We start from the raw sequence: 15,924 nt of genomic DNA, 5'->3' as shown, positions 1-15,924 counted from the left end.
CCCTTAATGTGGAGGGGCAGGTGGAGGAACAACCGCCTCTCCCATAAGGTGGCTTACTCAATGCCTAACCTTACAAAGTTGTGACGAATGCTACTAGGTAGGCGCAAACCAAATGGCTAGTGCCAATTATGCCAAGTGGAAAAAGTCCTACCCAGCCCCGACAATCAGGCGACGATGTAAGTCATAGCAAGGCTGTAGTCGATCCACGCAAGAAACAAGGGTGGGCGGGCTGGGAGATCCCCCAAATGGAGGAAAAGAAGTAGGCTGCTTCCGCCGCAATTTAAACAGGCATAGCCAAACCCATTGGTTGGCTGGGGGCGTGACACAGCCAGGGATACTGATGACGTGGGCGGCGTTCCTCTGCCCACTCCATGGTTGCTGCGAGGACCCAGATTCCCACCCACAAAGCAGCCAGCTCACAATGCATCCTTTGCAATAAAAGAAACCTATCTGTGAAATAAGTTAAAATATGGTAAAAAAGAACCTCAAAATGCCAAACAGCTAAAGTTCATGTTGCTATAACTATGCCTGGCTATCCACTGTTTCCTGAAACCATTAGCAAGTTTAAATCTGCGGAGCTCTTTGCTGGCTTGCATATCTCAGACATTTTTATTAGATTATGTTGGAAAGTCTAAATATTTTTTTCAACTCCAGCACGTGGAAAACATGCTTATATACATTTTGAGATGCATTTCATCCTTCTGAATACCTGTTTCCCCAAGTAAATTGTGGGGAATTGATGCATTTCAAGAGGTGTGAAGATGCAAAGCATAGCTGTCATTTGACTCAGTGATAATTATTTTAATTTTCAAAGTGTGTTTTGCAAGTCAAATGCCTCTCTACCAACTTTGCCACAGCTAATTTAGAACTCATGTATGAACTGATTATGAGTCTCTGTACAACAAGCAATATTGCCTTTCTAAATCTTGTGACATGTTTAAGTGGTTTTCTTTTAAATATCCAACACCCAGGGGCTTAATATGGTTTATTACAAAACGCCTTTGAAATGACAGTGGTCATAATGATATGGGGATGATAAATTCACATAAACTGTCTTTTTAATCTCAGGCAAATAGTCTTCATTGCCAGGAACTCTTCAACAACCGCTTACAGTAACTTCCCTGTTTAGGGAAGCTTTTAATATTTGATAAATTATTGTATTTTAATAATTTGCTGGAAGCCACCCAGAGTGGCTGGGGAAACCCCGTCATGGGTGGGGTATAAACGATAAATAATAATAATAATTGAAGAATGACACTGTACCATTAAGAGTATCTCTAAAGACCATTCTGTTCCTGTTGAGTCTTTCATTTCCATGTTGGTGGGAATGCATGTCAACTTTCAGGGTTGATTTCCTACTGTTTTTTGTTTTTTTGCATGCATATTAGTATTTTTCGGTGGCCATCTTGAAAGGTAACTCCTTGCAGATTCATCTCCCGCCCCCCTTTGGTTTGTTTCCCCCATTCCTTTTTGTCTTAGCTCTGTTTTGTTTATTTTAAAACATTTTTGTACTGCTTCTAGTGGGAAAAATCAGCCTCATATAATCAACATGCCTAATTCTAATTAATACACAAAGAGGTTAAGACCATAAAGTAAGCTAACCTGCCACATCACTCCCCCTCACTTTGGGACGAAGGGTTACCAAACCCTTTGATCTCTCACTTCCACCACATGATCCCTGCTAGTAAGGAAGTCTAAGCTGGATGCTCCAAGCTTAGACCACATGACTTAAGCAAGCAATCTTTGTACAAATAGCTTAGAAGCTCTCACCATTTTGGAACCTAAGTTATACTTCCTGTCTTTTTTTGCTGCTGTATGGGAAAGTATTTGAGTAGTTTATAACTTACCATTTTTAACTTACCAAACATGTGGTTTGTTTCTATGCTATGGGAAGTGGGAAACTTTGGAAGCAACTTAGAAGGGGATATTTTAAAAATCTAACAACCTATATTTCCACCCTTTGCTTTGCTGCATGTTTTGTGATTTTAAGTCTCTCACCAAATAGCACTTGCCCCAAACCTGGATCTAGGCATCCAGGGAATTCTCCTTTTATTTTACTGTATCTGGTTCCCCCACCCCCAGCCAAATTAAACCAACACTTCTCTATATTAATTTCTGTGTCAATTTCAAAAGTGAGTCACAAATGAAAAAAGCAAGAAAGAAACCCCCATGGCACAAACTATTCCAGGCACATTGTCTGCATCTTCATGTCTTTTGCTATTACAGTCTTTCTTCTGTCCACCTCCTCCACTTGGAAACCATAGTAAGTGACACAAAGAAATCTGCTAAAGGAATCCACAATTCTTTGGTGGCGGTGGTTGTCATTGTTGGCATCCAACTGTCTCAGGAGGAAATGGAGGAGTGCACCTTTGGGGGTAAAGTCAAACCATTGGTGAGTTTCTTGGTCATGTACACAGAATGAAAGGAGGCAGGCTCGCTAAGAATCTCTACGAGAAGCTGGCTTCAGGCACTAGGCATGCTGTATTATGACCAACTCTGTGTTATGAAGATGTCTGCAAATGTGACATGATGACTGGCAACATTAGCCCCGCTGTGTGGTCTAACCACTGAGTCTCTTGGGCTTGCCGATCAGAAGGTTGGTGGTTCAAATCCCTGCAGCAGGGTGGGCTCCCGTTTGCTCGGTCCCAGCTTCTGCCAACCTAGCAGTTCGAAAGCACGCCCAAAAGTGCAAGTAGATAAATAGGTACCACTCCAGTGGGAAATTAACAGCGTTTCCGTGCACTGCTCTGCTGTTGGTGTTCTGTTGCACTAGAAGCGGCTTAGTCATGCTGGCCACATGACCCGGAAAAACTGTCTGTGGTGCAGACAAACGCCAGCTCCCTCGGCCTGTAAAGCAAGATGAGCGCCGCAACCCCAGAGTCGTCTGCGACTGGACTTAACTGTCAGGGGTCCTTTACCTTATTTTTATGGGAATCCCTTGCATACGATCACAGTGCCTGGAGACAGTCAGGTTGGGTATCCACAGCAGTGACCAGAGGAGGAATGACTGCTGGGAACTGCACAGAGAGAAGAAACACCACGGTGTACCTGTAGCAGAAAAACTTGATGCCTTCATTTGCCCCATCTGCAATAAAACATCTCTCCCGTACTGTCAAAAAGCGAGTTACCAGAACAGGAACCAGGTCACATCTACTGTGTACCTAAGTAGCTGTTTGTGTCTCTTGGCTACTAGAATCTGGATGATCTGCAAATATTTTCATGACAATAGAATAATAGTCCAGATTGTTAGCTTTTTTTAAAGGAACAGAAACCCCAATTTCTGATTGCAGCTCATGCAGCAAATGTATTTGTGTGCATAAATATAAACTGCTCTTTGTCTGAAATTTGAGCCATGTTCTTGCAAAGCTTTAATTTAATGCTAACAAATAATATGTCTGTTACTTAAGTGCAAAAGGGTTATCTACGCTTAATCGTAAGTGGGTTGTCCATAGAACATTACTAATTTATTTTCCTTTTCAAAGTTTCCTGATCTGCTTCTGTCTACCATATATATGATGCACACTTCGCTCCTGGGAAGAAATGTACAGCACAGTTCTATGCCATTCACACAGGATTTCATTGAACATGATCCATATAGCTCTTTGATTAAAGCAATATATGTGGGGTTTTCTCAAAACATGTATACTGTGAAAGAGATCAGAATGAGAATCCACACTTCCCAATGACCCTCAGTGAGCTTCCTGACTGACTGGCAATTTGAAACCAAGTTCAGCCCTCCAGGCACTTTTAAGGTATGCTGCATAAAACTGCACAGAATGATGCTTGTCTTGTTTAATGTGCCCTGTTTTAAGTAAGAAATACATGATTTCACACACCCAGTTTTTATGGTATGACTGCACTTGTCACTCAAGACAGTTTGACCAAAATATGTTGCTCCATCATTCCATTTGGGAATTGACTGACACTCCTGTCAGCTGTAGCCTGTCCATAGTTACTGCTTTGACCGAGTTTCTGTGAAGATGGCACTTCGTCTGTGGTTCTTGTTGACCAGACAGAACTAGGCAGAGTTTCTGTGAATGTTCAGGTAGGAGAGGAACTGTGGGGAGTAGGTCCCTAGACTTGGGCTGGGCATCATCTTCATTGCCTCCTACCTAACCCCATATAAGATTAGCACTCTGAGGAGTTTCACTGTGAAGCATCTCATAGTGACAGGTGTTGTCTTGCGCTGGGAAAAGGAGACACCTGAGCTGAGTTTGGATTCTTTTTTCTTCTCTGGGAAAGTCTCTCACAGCAACAAGTACATATGATGGAGCTCATAGAGCCAAATTAGATTATAGTAGCTGTTTCAGGGGAGCGATCAGTATCTGGATTGCAGCAAGTAGGAGAGGGAGTTTCATGTCAATAGGAAATTTCCTTCTAATGCAAATGGCAGTTGCGTGTCTAGACCCTGCAACCACCCCCTCGTTGAAGAATAAAAACACACAAGGACACAGATATTAGGTTAATGTTACTGGGCAAATTTTGGCCACAACTTTATTGATTACAGAATGTGAACTGTAATTGGCTTAGACATTGAATGGACCCGACTATACCTGACTCCTGCCCGCTGCGCAGGCAGTCCGGTAAGGGTAAACCACCAGAAGGGGGAGCCCAGTCGATGCTGACCAATTCAAGCTCCCCTGGGGGTTTCCGACAGGGTCATGTCATGGCTTTGGACAAGATCCACACCCCCGGATTCCTTTAATGGAACACTCTTAAGCTTGGAGGGGCAGGTGATGGCCACACCTCCCCTCCTCCATCATAAGGTCAAACAATGCCTAACCACCACAAGAGCCTAAAGGCTTGCCGCCAAATACCTTCACACCTGTATCCAATGCCTCACACCCTCTGCAATATCGGCTAACCAGATATCATTTCCCCCAATCGGAAAGGTGTATGCCATCATCACGAAATAGGGCCATCTTGCTGTAAACTATGGTGGGGTGCTCTCTTAACTTTCCCTTGTGATAGAAAATAAAATATTCATTAAAAGTTTCTTCATGTTTTACAATCACCCCATACCAAGGACAGTGAGTGCTATTATGTTTGCCTGTCTTCCCCCACTGCCCCACCTCCATTCTCATCTTCAAATATCTAGCAATAAAACAAGAATTCTTTCTTTTCCTCTTTATTACTTTTGTAAATTAATGTGTGCAGTTATTATATAGAACAGAAAGTTTATTGGCAGGGAGACTTAAATCTGTTGAGTTCATTTGTTGTCCGTGATCAAGAATCTAGGTGTAGTCCTTAATGCATGATTAAAGCAGACATAGAAGATGCAATATCCTTTTAAATCATCTGTAAAGGAGCGAAGGCACCTTTTATCCTCTGAATGGGTGGTGCCAGGGTGATATAACTCCCCTGTGTAGTTATTCCAGAAGACTCACGTGCTCAAGCGGGTGGAGCTGTAGGTGCTGTAGGAGACACTAAAAAAATTAATGTAAGATTACTTTTGCTAATTTAATCTGCAGAGGTTGATATTAGACATCTGAATTTCAGGATTGTGTTATGGCTTGTTATCTTCCTTGTGTCTGGCTTCCAGTTATGTTGACTACCATTCAAAAGCTCTGTTGGTCTCTCTGCTAGCTATGAATAACCTGCAACTATGAATGTTACTGTAGGCATAACCTGCAGTTTTCTACAGTGAAATTTGGCCTGCATCCTTATTTCATTAGTTAGTTTTAGCTCAGTAGATAGTTGTTTATTAAACAAATTGAATATTGGTTTGTCTGTAGCTTGGTTGGCTGAGTTGTGCCCCCAAAGCAACTCACAGCAAATATTCAAAGCACCGAAATACAGAGCTTTGGAAATACAAGTATGCAAAACATAGAACGCGTCAGTAAATTCAAAACTGACAAAAATCAATGATTTGGCAAATGGAAAAAAATCAGTGTCACCAAAAAACCCCTCACCAAAGTACATAAATACAAAGCAAAATAAGAAATAACCAACAGCAAAGTTTCTGTTCTGTTCTGGCTGTACTCCAAGTAGCCAGAAGGAGAGCGGTAGATAGCAAACAGCTAGCTCCCACATCATTCTTCCCAAAGGCAGATGTTGGTAGGGCAATGCTGGTAAGCCTCTGGGAAGCACCAAATGTTGATGCAGGTATTGCTACACTTATGGTGCCTTAGAAGCCATATTTGGGCATTTTATTTGTTTTCAGTGTTCTTTTTAAAAAAAAGTGTTTATTGAACTCATATTTACAATAAAGGCAAGCTCTGATTTGCATGGGGGGGGTTGTGTTCCTGGCCTTTGCGTGCAGCGGTGGAGTGTGCATAAGACCCCCCCTCATTACACCCGCCCTCCCATTCTGCCCCCCCCCCTGCCCTCTTCTGTGTCCTAAACAATTCACATGTCACCAGTCGGATATCAATTGAAAGCATGCAAAATGGTTGCTGCCTGTATTAAACAACCCAACATATACGAGTCTTATATTACACAAACAGAATTTGCTATGGAAATATATTATATAAAAAGATACATTTAGCCTTTGGTAATAGACCATGTGTAATATCCATGACGTAGGCAGGAAATTCAATTACTTTTCATGCCTCAGGCTTTAAATTATTAACTTTTCGTAAGTTGCTGGAAAACCAAGCAGTCTATTCTATTAAGCTTATTTTGAAAGCTTAAAGGCAAAGCATAAACACGATTAAGTACTTAATTACTATGCGCTTCAAAATTTGGTGACATTCAAGTTTGGAGGTGCAGCAGGATGTTACTTATTCAATTATTCAATTTCTGCCTCAACATTAATTTAATAATGAGAACTCTTTGAAATGGTTTTCATTTCTTCACATTTCTATTGGTTCTATTGCTTTTATAACATCTAGATTCTTATTACATGCAAACCTAACCTCTCCTAATAATTCCTATTATAAAATGATTGAGTTTAATGCTGGAAGTAATTTTCCCTGTAGTGTAAGAAAGCATATTACATCATATGTCTGTCAAATTAACCTATAAGCACATTCACTAAACGACAAAAAAAGTAAAAAGCCGAGTGTACTTTTCCTTGTTCTAGTCTTGATGTTTTTTCCCTTTTGTAATTAGAAACCAGATAACGTGACCACAGGAGCCGGTATCCCAGTGGCAGACAGTTTAAATCTCTTGACCGTGGGTCCACGAGGCCCTCTTTTGGTTCAGGATGTGGTTTTCACAGATATGGTGGCAAACTTTGACCGAGAGAGGATTCCAGACAGAGTTGTACATGCCAAAGGAGCAGGTTAGTGTTAGAAGTTGCTTGTTGTTTTAAAATGAAAAGATGGAGAATTGAATATTGTGAACTGGCTTTGTGTACAGAGGGAACAAGAAAGCAAAGAAGTTCCCAGAATGTGTTTCACTCAGTTTTGTAGTGCTGGACTTACGTTGTTATACCAAGAATGTGACTCCTGCCGTGGGCCTCAGACAAGCTCTGCATGGGCCTGATTCAGACACAATCCTCAGCCAAACCACGGGCCAGCACCCAGCCGAGTAGCAAAAGCAGGAGTAGTGAAACGGCCGTATTCTCCCATCTCTCTTTGGTGTACCAGCACACTGCATGTTCACATTTAAACTATAGTTAAGCTGAACTATGATTTAAAGTGGTGAGCAAACCAAGGCATTGTGTGAGAGAGTGAAAAAGAAGAGTTGCTTCTGCAAGCATCTATACATAAAGTGTCCTTTTCCTTCATCTGGGGGAGAAAATAGGCCAAAACATTAGCAACGATACACCCAAGAAAAGCAGAGATCTTCCACCAACTGTCTTGGTCTGTGTATCAATACTTGGCAACTGATAGTTGTTCAAACTTTGCCTGCATTCTGATTGATCTCTACAGTTATCTCCTGAATAGTTTCCCCTTTTTAAAAATTAGTTCTCTGTTCATTATGAATCCAACAAAAAATTTGGCCAGTTGTTGTCTTTTATCTGCAGCCTGGAATCAGATATTTTTACTGAAGTACGTGGTGTTTAGACTGCTTGTTTTTGCTTATCTTCAGTTTTTAATAAAAAGCAACCATTTTAAACATTTTAGGAGCTTTTGGCTATTTTGAAGTGACTCATGACATCACCAAGTATTGCAAAGCAAAGGTATTTGAGCATATTGGCAAAAGAACTCCAATCGCTATGCGATTCTCTACTGTTGGTAAGTCTTTAAAAAACACCTCTTTGTGTGTCCATTTTATTTGTGTCATGTGTACACATGCATTCATTAAATGGGTACTTAGAGGAGCTAATTTTGTTAGACTTTCTTCGTGTATTATTTAGGAGCTATTGGCTATTTTATAGTGACTCATTGCCAGCTCTCAGCAAACCAAACTAGGAAATGATTGTGCAATGAACTCTTCCCATTCCGTTCTTCTTAAAAACTAGAAATGGCAACATATAGGTACAATCATCAGCGTAATCCTTTGAATTGGTGCTTTATGAATGAATGAATGAATGAATGAATGAATGAAACTTTATTTGTGTCAGCCATTAGCCATAGCAACATACACATTGCAATATACACAGAACAAAATAAAAAGTCGATTATATAAAACACATTTTAGGGTCCTGAGTCAGCAGTCAAATGGTGGACCTTATTCTGATTGCCCCAGCTAAAAACCTTGCAACCTTTGTTGCCATCTGCTCCTCTTGATCTGCCAGGATCAAGATCATGCCTGCTGCTTTATAACATTCATTAGGTGAAGGCTAGGAGGGCAGTTTATACATGTGATGGCCATGGTATGTGCAGTTCATGCTTTTCATAGCTGCGTTCTCGAAGCAGCTATGTGAGCCCTTTGCATGACTGGCTTTGAACTTAAATGTTTCGTACTAAATTCCCAGTATTAGAATGGATGCCAATCTCCAGGGTTGAAGGAAAACTGTGTGCAGTTCTCAGTGTGTTCACGTTTATAAACCTTCCTTTTCCAGCGGGAGAATCAGGGTCAGCCGATACAGTCCGTGACCCTCGAGGCTTTGCAATGAAGTTCTATACAGAAGATGGTAACTGGGACCTTGTTGGGAACAACACCCCCATCTTCTTTGTCAGAGATGCAATGCTGGTAGGTCAACTCATGACATCTTTATTTGAGTACCCAAAATAAGTTAATGGATGGTGAACAAAATACAGTACCTGAATCTGTTTCTTCTGTGGGGCTTATTTTTAAAAATCAAATTACTGTTCCTGTGCCCAGAGGAATCATCTGCTAACATAAAGTACCTTTCTGTTAGCTTCTGAATGGTCATAATTATTGTTTTTGTCCAGATGTGTATTCTGTGTAATTTGAGCATTGAGGTTGCCTTTCAGTGTTTCATTTCAGTTCAGATTTTTTAATTAAGGTGAGCACATTCAAGTGATGCTCTGAAAAATGAGCTGCTTGCTCAAATGTTTGCAAGCAATATGGATTGCAATATGAATTGCCTGAGAGGGATCGTTGACTCAGGCAGGCTTTCCTGGAGAGCAAGTTCCAAAGAGCATTCTAAAAAATGAGAAACCTTTATCTCTGAGCACATTCACCTTTGAAAATCGTTGGGTGCTTGTGGACTGAAATGGGAGGTGTTCCCTTCTATACACTGGGTTCGGACCATTTAAATCTTTCAAGATTAACGCCAGCACTTCAGATTGTGTCAAGAAAAGCAATGGAAGCCATACAGTTGCTTTAGTGCTGGTGTAATTTTCTCCTCCACTCATTTTGTTAATTAAAGTGACGGTTGCATTTTCACTAGTTGAAGTCTTCTCGTAAAAGTCTTCAAAGCCAGGCTGCTGGATGTTGCAACATACCGTATTTTTCACTCTATAAGATGCACCAGACCACAAGACGCACCTAGTTTTTGGAGGAGGAAAACAAGAAAAAAAATATTCTGAATCCCAGAAGCCAGAACAGCAAGAGGGATCGCTGCGCAGCAAAAGCAGCGCTCCCTCTTGCTGTTCTGGCTTCTGGGATAGCTGCGCAGCCTGCATTCGCCCCATAGGACGCACACACATTTCCCCTTACTTTTTAGGAGGGGAAAAGTGAGTCTTATAGAGCAAAAAATATGGTACATTTTGGAGCAGCTGTAACCAGTATATTGACCAAACCTACCTGAGAATCCAGAAAGCATGATGGACTCAACACAGCTCCCCAAATTACAAACCTGTTCCTTCAAGAGGGGCAGGGAAGGCATAAGTTCCATTGTTCATTGATCCTCTCCCTATGAACATCTCTGTCTTTCAGAGTTTCAGTTTTTTGTTTTTGTGAACAAATGTGGTTTCTCATGAGTTTTGTCAAAGTTTAACAAAATAGGAATAAGCAGGAGGATATAATATTGCAGTTTTCAGGATCTCCTGATGATTGTCCCAAACAGCCACTACTCTCTTATATCTCTTTGATTATTTTTAAGATTTATGGTTCTATCATTGCTCAGAGTAAGTTCAGATATATTGAACTTGCTTTACAGATAAAAGTCAACTTAGAATAAGGGATGTACACAATAATGTATTTTTCATTTGTATTTTGATTGTATTAGTTCATGTCCTTTATCCACACCCAAAAGAGAAATCCACAAACTCACCTGAAAGACCCAAACATGGCATGGGACTTCTGGAGTCTTCGCCCTGAGTCTCTGCACCAGGTAAGATTTACTCTTTCTAACCTGTTTTTTCTTTGCCTTGCAGACTGAGTCACCTTGGTTTCCTCCGTATATCCTGTTGTGCACCTTGGGGCATAATTCTCAGGCTCTCTCAGATGGATTATGTGGAAACGAGATATTGCACTATTGATGTAGGGCAAAGGCTTCAGGAGTGAGGGCAGAATATTATGCTGAAAATTAATTATGGCTGGAGCATTCTTCAGTGCAGAGAAGTCCATGGTCCGCTATACAAAAGTGTACTTGGTTTTAGTTGTGTGAGCTTTCATTGAGGATAGCCGAGGTACATTTGTTAGTTTCTCGGTAGTGTCACCTTCCATGTGGAACACCTTCCTTCAGATGTCAAGGAGCTAAAGAATTACACAACTTTTAGAAAACATCTGAAGGCAGCCCTGTATCGGGAGGCTTTTAATGTTTTATGGTTTTTTATTATGTTTTTAGATATGCTGTAAGCCGCCCAGAGTGGCTGGGAAAACCCAGCCAGATGGGCGAGGTATAAATAATCAAATTATTATTATTATTATTATTATTATTATTATTATTTGTTGCTTTATTTTTAGGTGTCGTTCCTGTTCAGTGATCGTGGCATTCCAGATGGATTTCGTCACATGCACGGCTTCGGATCTAATACTTTTAAGCTGGTAAATGCTGGAGGAAATCCTGTATACTGCAAATTTCATTTTAAGGTAATAATTTCAGTTTTCCTGTTCAGCACTTGTTAATAACCATTTCCTACTTCTAAATCAGTATTACTGGAATATTAACACATTGTTGTTTACTTTACATGATTTTGAAAATGTAGTATTGTAAGATTTTCATATGATGCTTCAGTTTCTACACACAAACTGGTCTCCTTAATAATTTTAATATTTTTTTCTTTCATTGTTGCTAGTATGGAATTCTTAAGCAAAAAAAAATTTGTAATGAAAAATTCTTAGTGATGTTATTTTGATTTTTACAGACTGATCAAGGAATCAAAAACCTTACTGTTGAAGAAGCAGCAAGACTGGCCTCTGAAGATCCTGACTATGCCCTGCGTGATCTTTACAACGCTATTGCTAATGCAAACTACCCTTCATGGAGTTTCTATATCCAGGTGATGACATTTGAACAGGCTGAGGCATTTCCATTCAATCCTTTTGATGTAACTAAGGTAAGCGTAATTCCTTTATCCTACATATTAAATATAAGGAATACAAGTTCTGCATTTCTATGGAAATATTTACCTGGAAACTATCTGTAATAAATTGTAATCTTGCATTTTATAGGTTTGGCCTCACAAAGACTATCCTCTTATCCCGGTGGGGAAAGTTGTCTTAAACAGGAACCCTGTCAATTATTTTGCTGAGGTGGAACAAATTGCCTTTGCTCCAAGCAACATGCCTCCAGGAATTGAACCTAGCCCTGATAAAATGTTACAGGTAATGAGTATAGTATTTTTATATTTATTTCATAGACAAAAGCCTTACAGAAATCAATTTGTGTTATGTCCACAACACACCCTGATCCACCAAGCCTGTAACTCTATCAACAAAAGAAATCAGATTTGTCTAGCATGATTTGTTTTCAGGAAAATTGTGCTGGGTCCTAGTAATCACAGCACCCTTTTTAAAGTGCTCATAGACCAGCTATTTAATTATCTTTTCTAGAACCTTTATTTGTCTTCTCCACAAAGCTCATTATGAGCTTTAGCCATCCTGACCTTCATCCTTGTTGGCTACTCGTGTATAGTCCTCCTTTGTGATTTCCGCTTTCTTCCATTTCTTATACAGGCCCTTAACTCCCAGCTCACCTTTAGTAGGTTTCTTTAGCACCGCCTCAGTTTCCTGTGCAAAAATGAAGCTATTATCCCCAGTACCAGGTGCTCCCCTGTCATCTGTAATATTGTCCCCTCCCTCCCTTCAGGATTTAGTTTAAAACTCTCCTGTTCAGGTTCACGAAACTAAATCCCATATTTTAGAGCTGTGTGTATCACTGGTGTTTCATAACATAAATAAATATTCAGCAGAATATTCTAATAATCTAGTTGTAAGAGTACTGCATTATTGCAAGTAGTTTCTCCCCCCTTCTCTAGGGTAGAATGACTATGTTACTGTACTGCCAGTTCAAACGTATACTGCCTGGAAACATGCAAAATATACAAGATCTTATTTTTCAAATATAAGGCAGTCCTAGAAAAAACACATGATTCTCTTGTGGCCTCATGTGATTGTGTTGTGGGAAGTTTGCTTATTAGCGAATATACAGTAACTTCTGTAGTAAGCTATTTTAAATCAAAATTAAGAATGTAACTCCACAATGGCTTTCAACAGTCTCGGAGACTACAGTCCCAAAGCAGCTCATAAATTCTTTAAGAAGGTAGTCCTAATCGCACCTGGGGAGAGCCGTCAGATTTATAAACTTGATAATTACCTAGTTTTCACTATAGGAAACAGAGTGCTGGACTGAGACCTTTTGTCTTCTCTTGCATGTTCTTATCACCCTGGCGAGAAACAATTCCTCCTTCTATTGGCATTAGGAGCAAGGAACAGCTTAAAATGAATGGATATTGCCACCACTGAAACCATATATAACTATTATTTATTATTGTTGGTTTAACAGAATGTTTTTATTAAGAGTTTCTGCGGGGACTCGCAGCAAATAATTTGTACAGATATAAATCGCCCAAAACACTCACACATCAAACAGCACATAAGGATTTTACATAAAAAATATAGTTGGCATGTGTTATGAAATCCGTAAAATGGAGCTCCATCCTAAAGTTCTGTCTTTCGGGTTGTATCTTCCTGAAGCTTCAGCTTTATGCTGGCTGGAGGGGAAATGACGACTTCTTGTCCACTTCCATTCCACAGCCATTCTCTCAAATGGATTGGCACTCTGGAACTAACATTTACAGTCTCTTAGAACGTAAAGTACATCAACAAACAAGGAACTTAAAGAGCTAGGAAAATTCATAACTCACTTTAAAACGTTTAGGGAAACCTCACCGCTCTTAATGGCTTAGGACCTTACAGAATGGAGACGAAAGCTATCATCCAAACTGAGGTTCTGAGCTAGTTGCCCATAAAAGTGACCGCTCTCTGCCTCACCTCTCCCACTGGGTATGTGCAGCTTTGTCTGAGTGATGTACATCAGTGGGTTATACATGCACAGCAGGAGGAATGGAGCATCCTAGTCTCAGCCCCCACCCAAAGAAGACGACCTTGAACCTTTTCTCTTTGATGTATTCTAGGGTCGTCTTTTCTCATATCCAGATACTCACAGATATCGCTTGGGTCCCAACTTCCTTCAAATTCCTGTAAACTGTCCATACCGTACTCGGATTGCCAACTACCAGAGAGATGGACGTATGTGCGTTTATGATAACCAAGGTAATTCCAAAAGGTGTCTTCTGGAAGTAATCTGCAATATCATGTGCAAGGACTTTTTCTTCCTCTGCGTTTGTTCCATGGTCTGAATATATGTGATCTAATAGTCCTTCAGGTTAGATGCTTAACTGAAATCCATCACAACTTCTGCTCATGTAGTAGGACTTTAATTTACTCTCCTCCTTCCTATAGCCCCCCCCCCAAAAAAAAATCTGTTAAGGAGAATCCCCCAACACCTTCAGAACAGATTCGGGGGATGTTCCGCGGTCAGTAGAGCAGAGGAAGGGGAAGTCCTGTTGTGTGAACAGAAGTCTGTTAAAGTTTGTGCCCTGACACAATGGAATATTGCCCTTTGTGGACTTTTATTTTTCTTTTGAAGCCTATTTGACCTTGTTTTAGCCATATGGATTCATACTTTTAAAAAATCAAAATACATTTTCATCTATAGAGAAACAAGGAACGAATACATGAGCATACTGCAAGCAGTCGTTTTGCCTTCAAGCAATTATACCTACTGGTGGGGGAAATGTAATAAAATTATATTTAAAGTCATGCCAAGGTGACGGTGCTTCAAAGATCTTCTGTAAATTAAGCTTTGGTGCTCAACCAAGAGCTTATAATAGGCAGGTAGCTGATCTTTCTTGAATGTTCTACTAGATTCCATTCAGAGTATTCTGTTTATCAGTAAGGACATGCAAACAAGAGAAGTAGTATTTAAGAAATTGAGTAACTGGGAAACAATATCCTGATCAGTTTTCACTTGGACATCAGGATCAAATAGGAATTGGAGAGTAAGTGAGTTTAGAGACTCCAGTTGACCTTTTATCTAAAAAGAGCTATTGCTGTGTACACTGACCTTTTTTTGCAAATGTTGATAGCTAGGTATGTGGCACTCCTAAAACACGCATACAAACATATATATTTTTCTAGGTGGTGCTCCAAATTATTACCCCAACAGTTATACTGGCCCTGAAGACCAGCCCAGTGTGAAGGAGAGCAACATGTTTGTTTCCGGTGATGTACAACGCTTCAATAGTGCAGATGAGGACAATGTGTCTCAAGTAAGCAGAGTAGAAATGGAAGATTACCTTATTTTGGACATGAGTTGAATATACAAGCTGATTTCATTTTAATGAAATGAATTGACTTGCTGGAGACACCTGCAAAATGCCTGCTTTGAAATGGGTTGAAGGTTTTTTGTGGTATAGTTCCATCTTGTAGAAACTTAGCTGTAGCTTCCCTATGCCATTACTGCATTTCCCTTTTGTTACCCTATCAAGTTGTAGAGTTTCATATATCCACACCCACACCCAATAGATCAATGAAAGCTCTTTTCTAGGCCTGTATGCAATCCTAGACCTACTCTCAGGAGACCCATTGAAATCAATGAACATGATTAACTCAGGTTTATTAATTTCAATGGGTTCTCTGAGCAAAACTTTACTGGATACAACTCATGGTAACCTGTGCCTAACAGCAGGCAGAAGCTCTCCAACAGAGCACTCCTAGCTACAGGAGGGTGCTGTAAGTTACGCCTATTGCAAACTCTGTCCAGGGGCCTCTGGGAGGAGCTCTGCTGGCTGAGACTACAGGTGAGTTTCTGCCAGAGTTTTGAGAATTGGGCCCAAGGTCAAATGGCTGACCTAAGCAAGGTTTGGAATAGGTGCAAGCATGTCCTTGTCTTGTCTTGGCCCTGGAATTCCCCCTCTGTGACCAGGGCCGTCTTCCCCATAGGGGTGCGGGGCACTCAAGCATCAAGCACCGGGCTCTCAGGGGTGCCAGGCCAAGAATCCGGGGCCCAAGAGTTGAGTCCGGGGAAGAGCCCACCTGTGCTGGTCCCGGGGGTAAGGTACCTTGGGTGTAGCAAAGTCCACACGAAGAGGGGCAAGGTCCGAGGCAGAGTGCCGGGCGGTGAACAGGAACGCTGGAACAGGAGGCTGTGTAGGGAACAGGTACACCGGATGGTCG

General features: G+C 40.7%; 1 protein-coding gene and 1 long non-coding RNA gene across 3 annotated transcripts in view; one reads left to right on the top strand and one right to left on the bottom strand.

The window, feature by feature from the left end:
• LOC310674975 (catalase-like) overlaps positions 1-15,924 on the top strand; it is a 29,609-nt gene that overhangs the window by 4,867 nt on the left and 8,818 nt on the right. For both annotated transcript variants that reach the window (XM_083435050.1, XM_083435051.1), the window contains exons 2-10: positions 7,054-7,225; positions 8,013-8,123; positions 8,894-9,024; positions 10,469-10,573; positions 11,149-11,274; positions 11,550-11,741; positions 11,857-12,009; positions 13,821-13,959; positions 14,887-15,017. In XM_083435050.1, coding sequence (XP_083291176.1) covers positions 7,054-7,225; positions 8,013-8,123; positions 8,894-9,024; positions 10,469-10,573; positions 11,149-11,274; positions 11,550-11,741; positions 11,857-12,009; positions 13,821-13,959; positions 14,887-15,017 — 1,260 coding nt within the window. The remainder of the gene's footprint in view (positions 1-7,053; positions 7,226-8,012; positions 8,124-8,893; positions 9,025-10,468; positions 10,574-11,148; positions 11,275-11,549; positions 11,742-11,856; positions 12,010-13,820; positions 13,960-14,886; positions 15,018-15,924) is intronic.
• Positions 12,653-15,924, bottom strand: part of LOC310682804 — a 100,455-nt gene continuing 97,183 nt past the window's right edge. Inside the window, exon 2 of the long non-coding RNA XR_014514179.1 lies at positions 12,653-13,636. This is a non-coding gene — a long non-coding RNA (uncharacterized lncRNA). The remainder of the gene's footprint in view (positions 13,637-15,924) is intronic.

This window comes from Podarcis tiliguerta (genome assembly GCF_965153285.1).
Source record: "Podarcis tiliguerta genome assembly, chromosome: 1".
In the NCBI taxonomy this organism is placed as follows: domain Eukaryota; kingdom Metazoa; phylum Chordata; class Lepidosauria; order Squamata; family Lacertidae; genus Podarcis; species Podarcis tiliguerta.
This window is presented reverse-complemented; position numbering and strand designations above follow the sequence as displayed.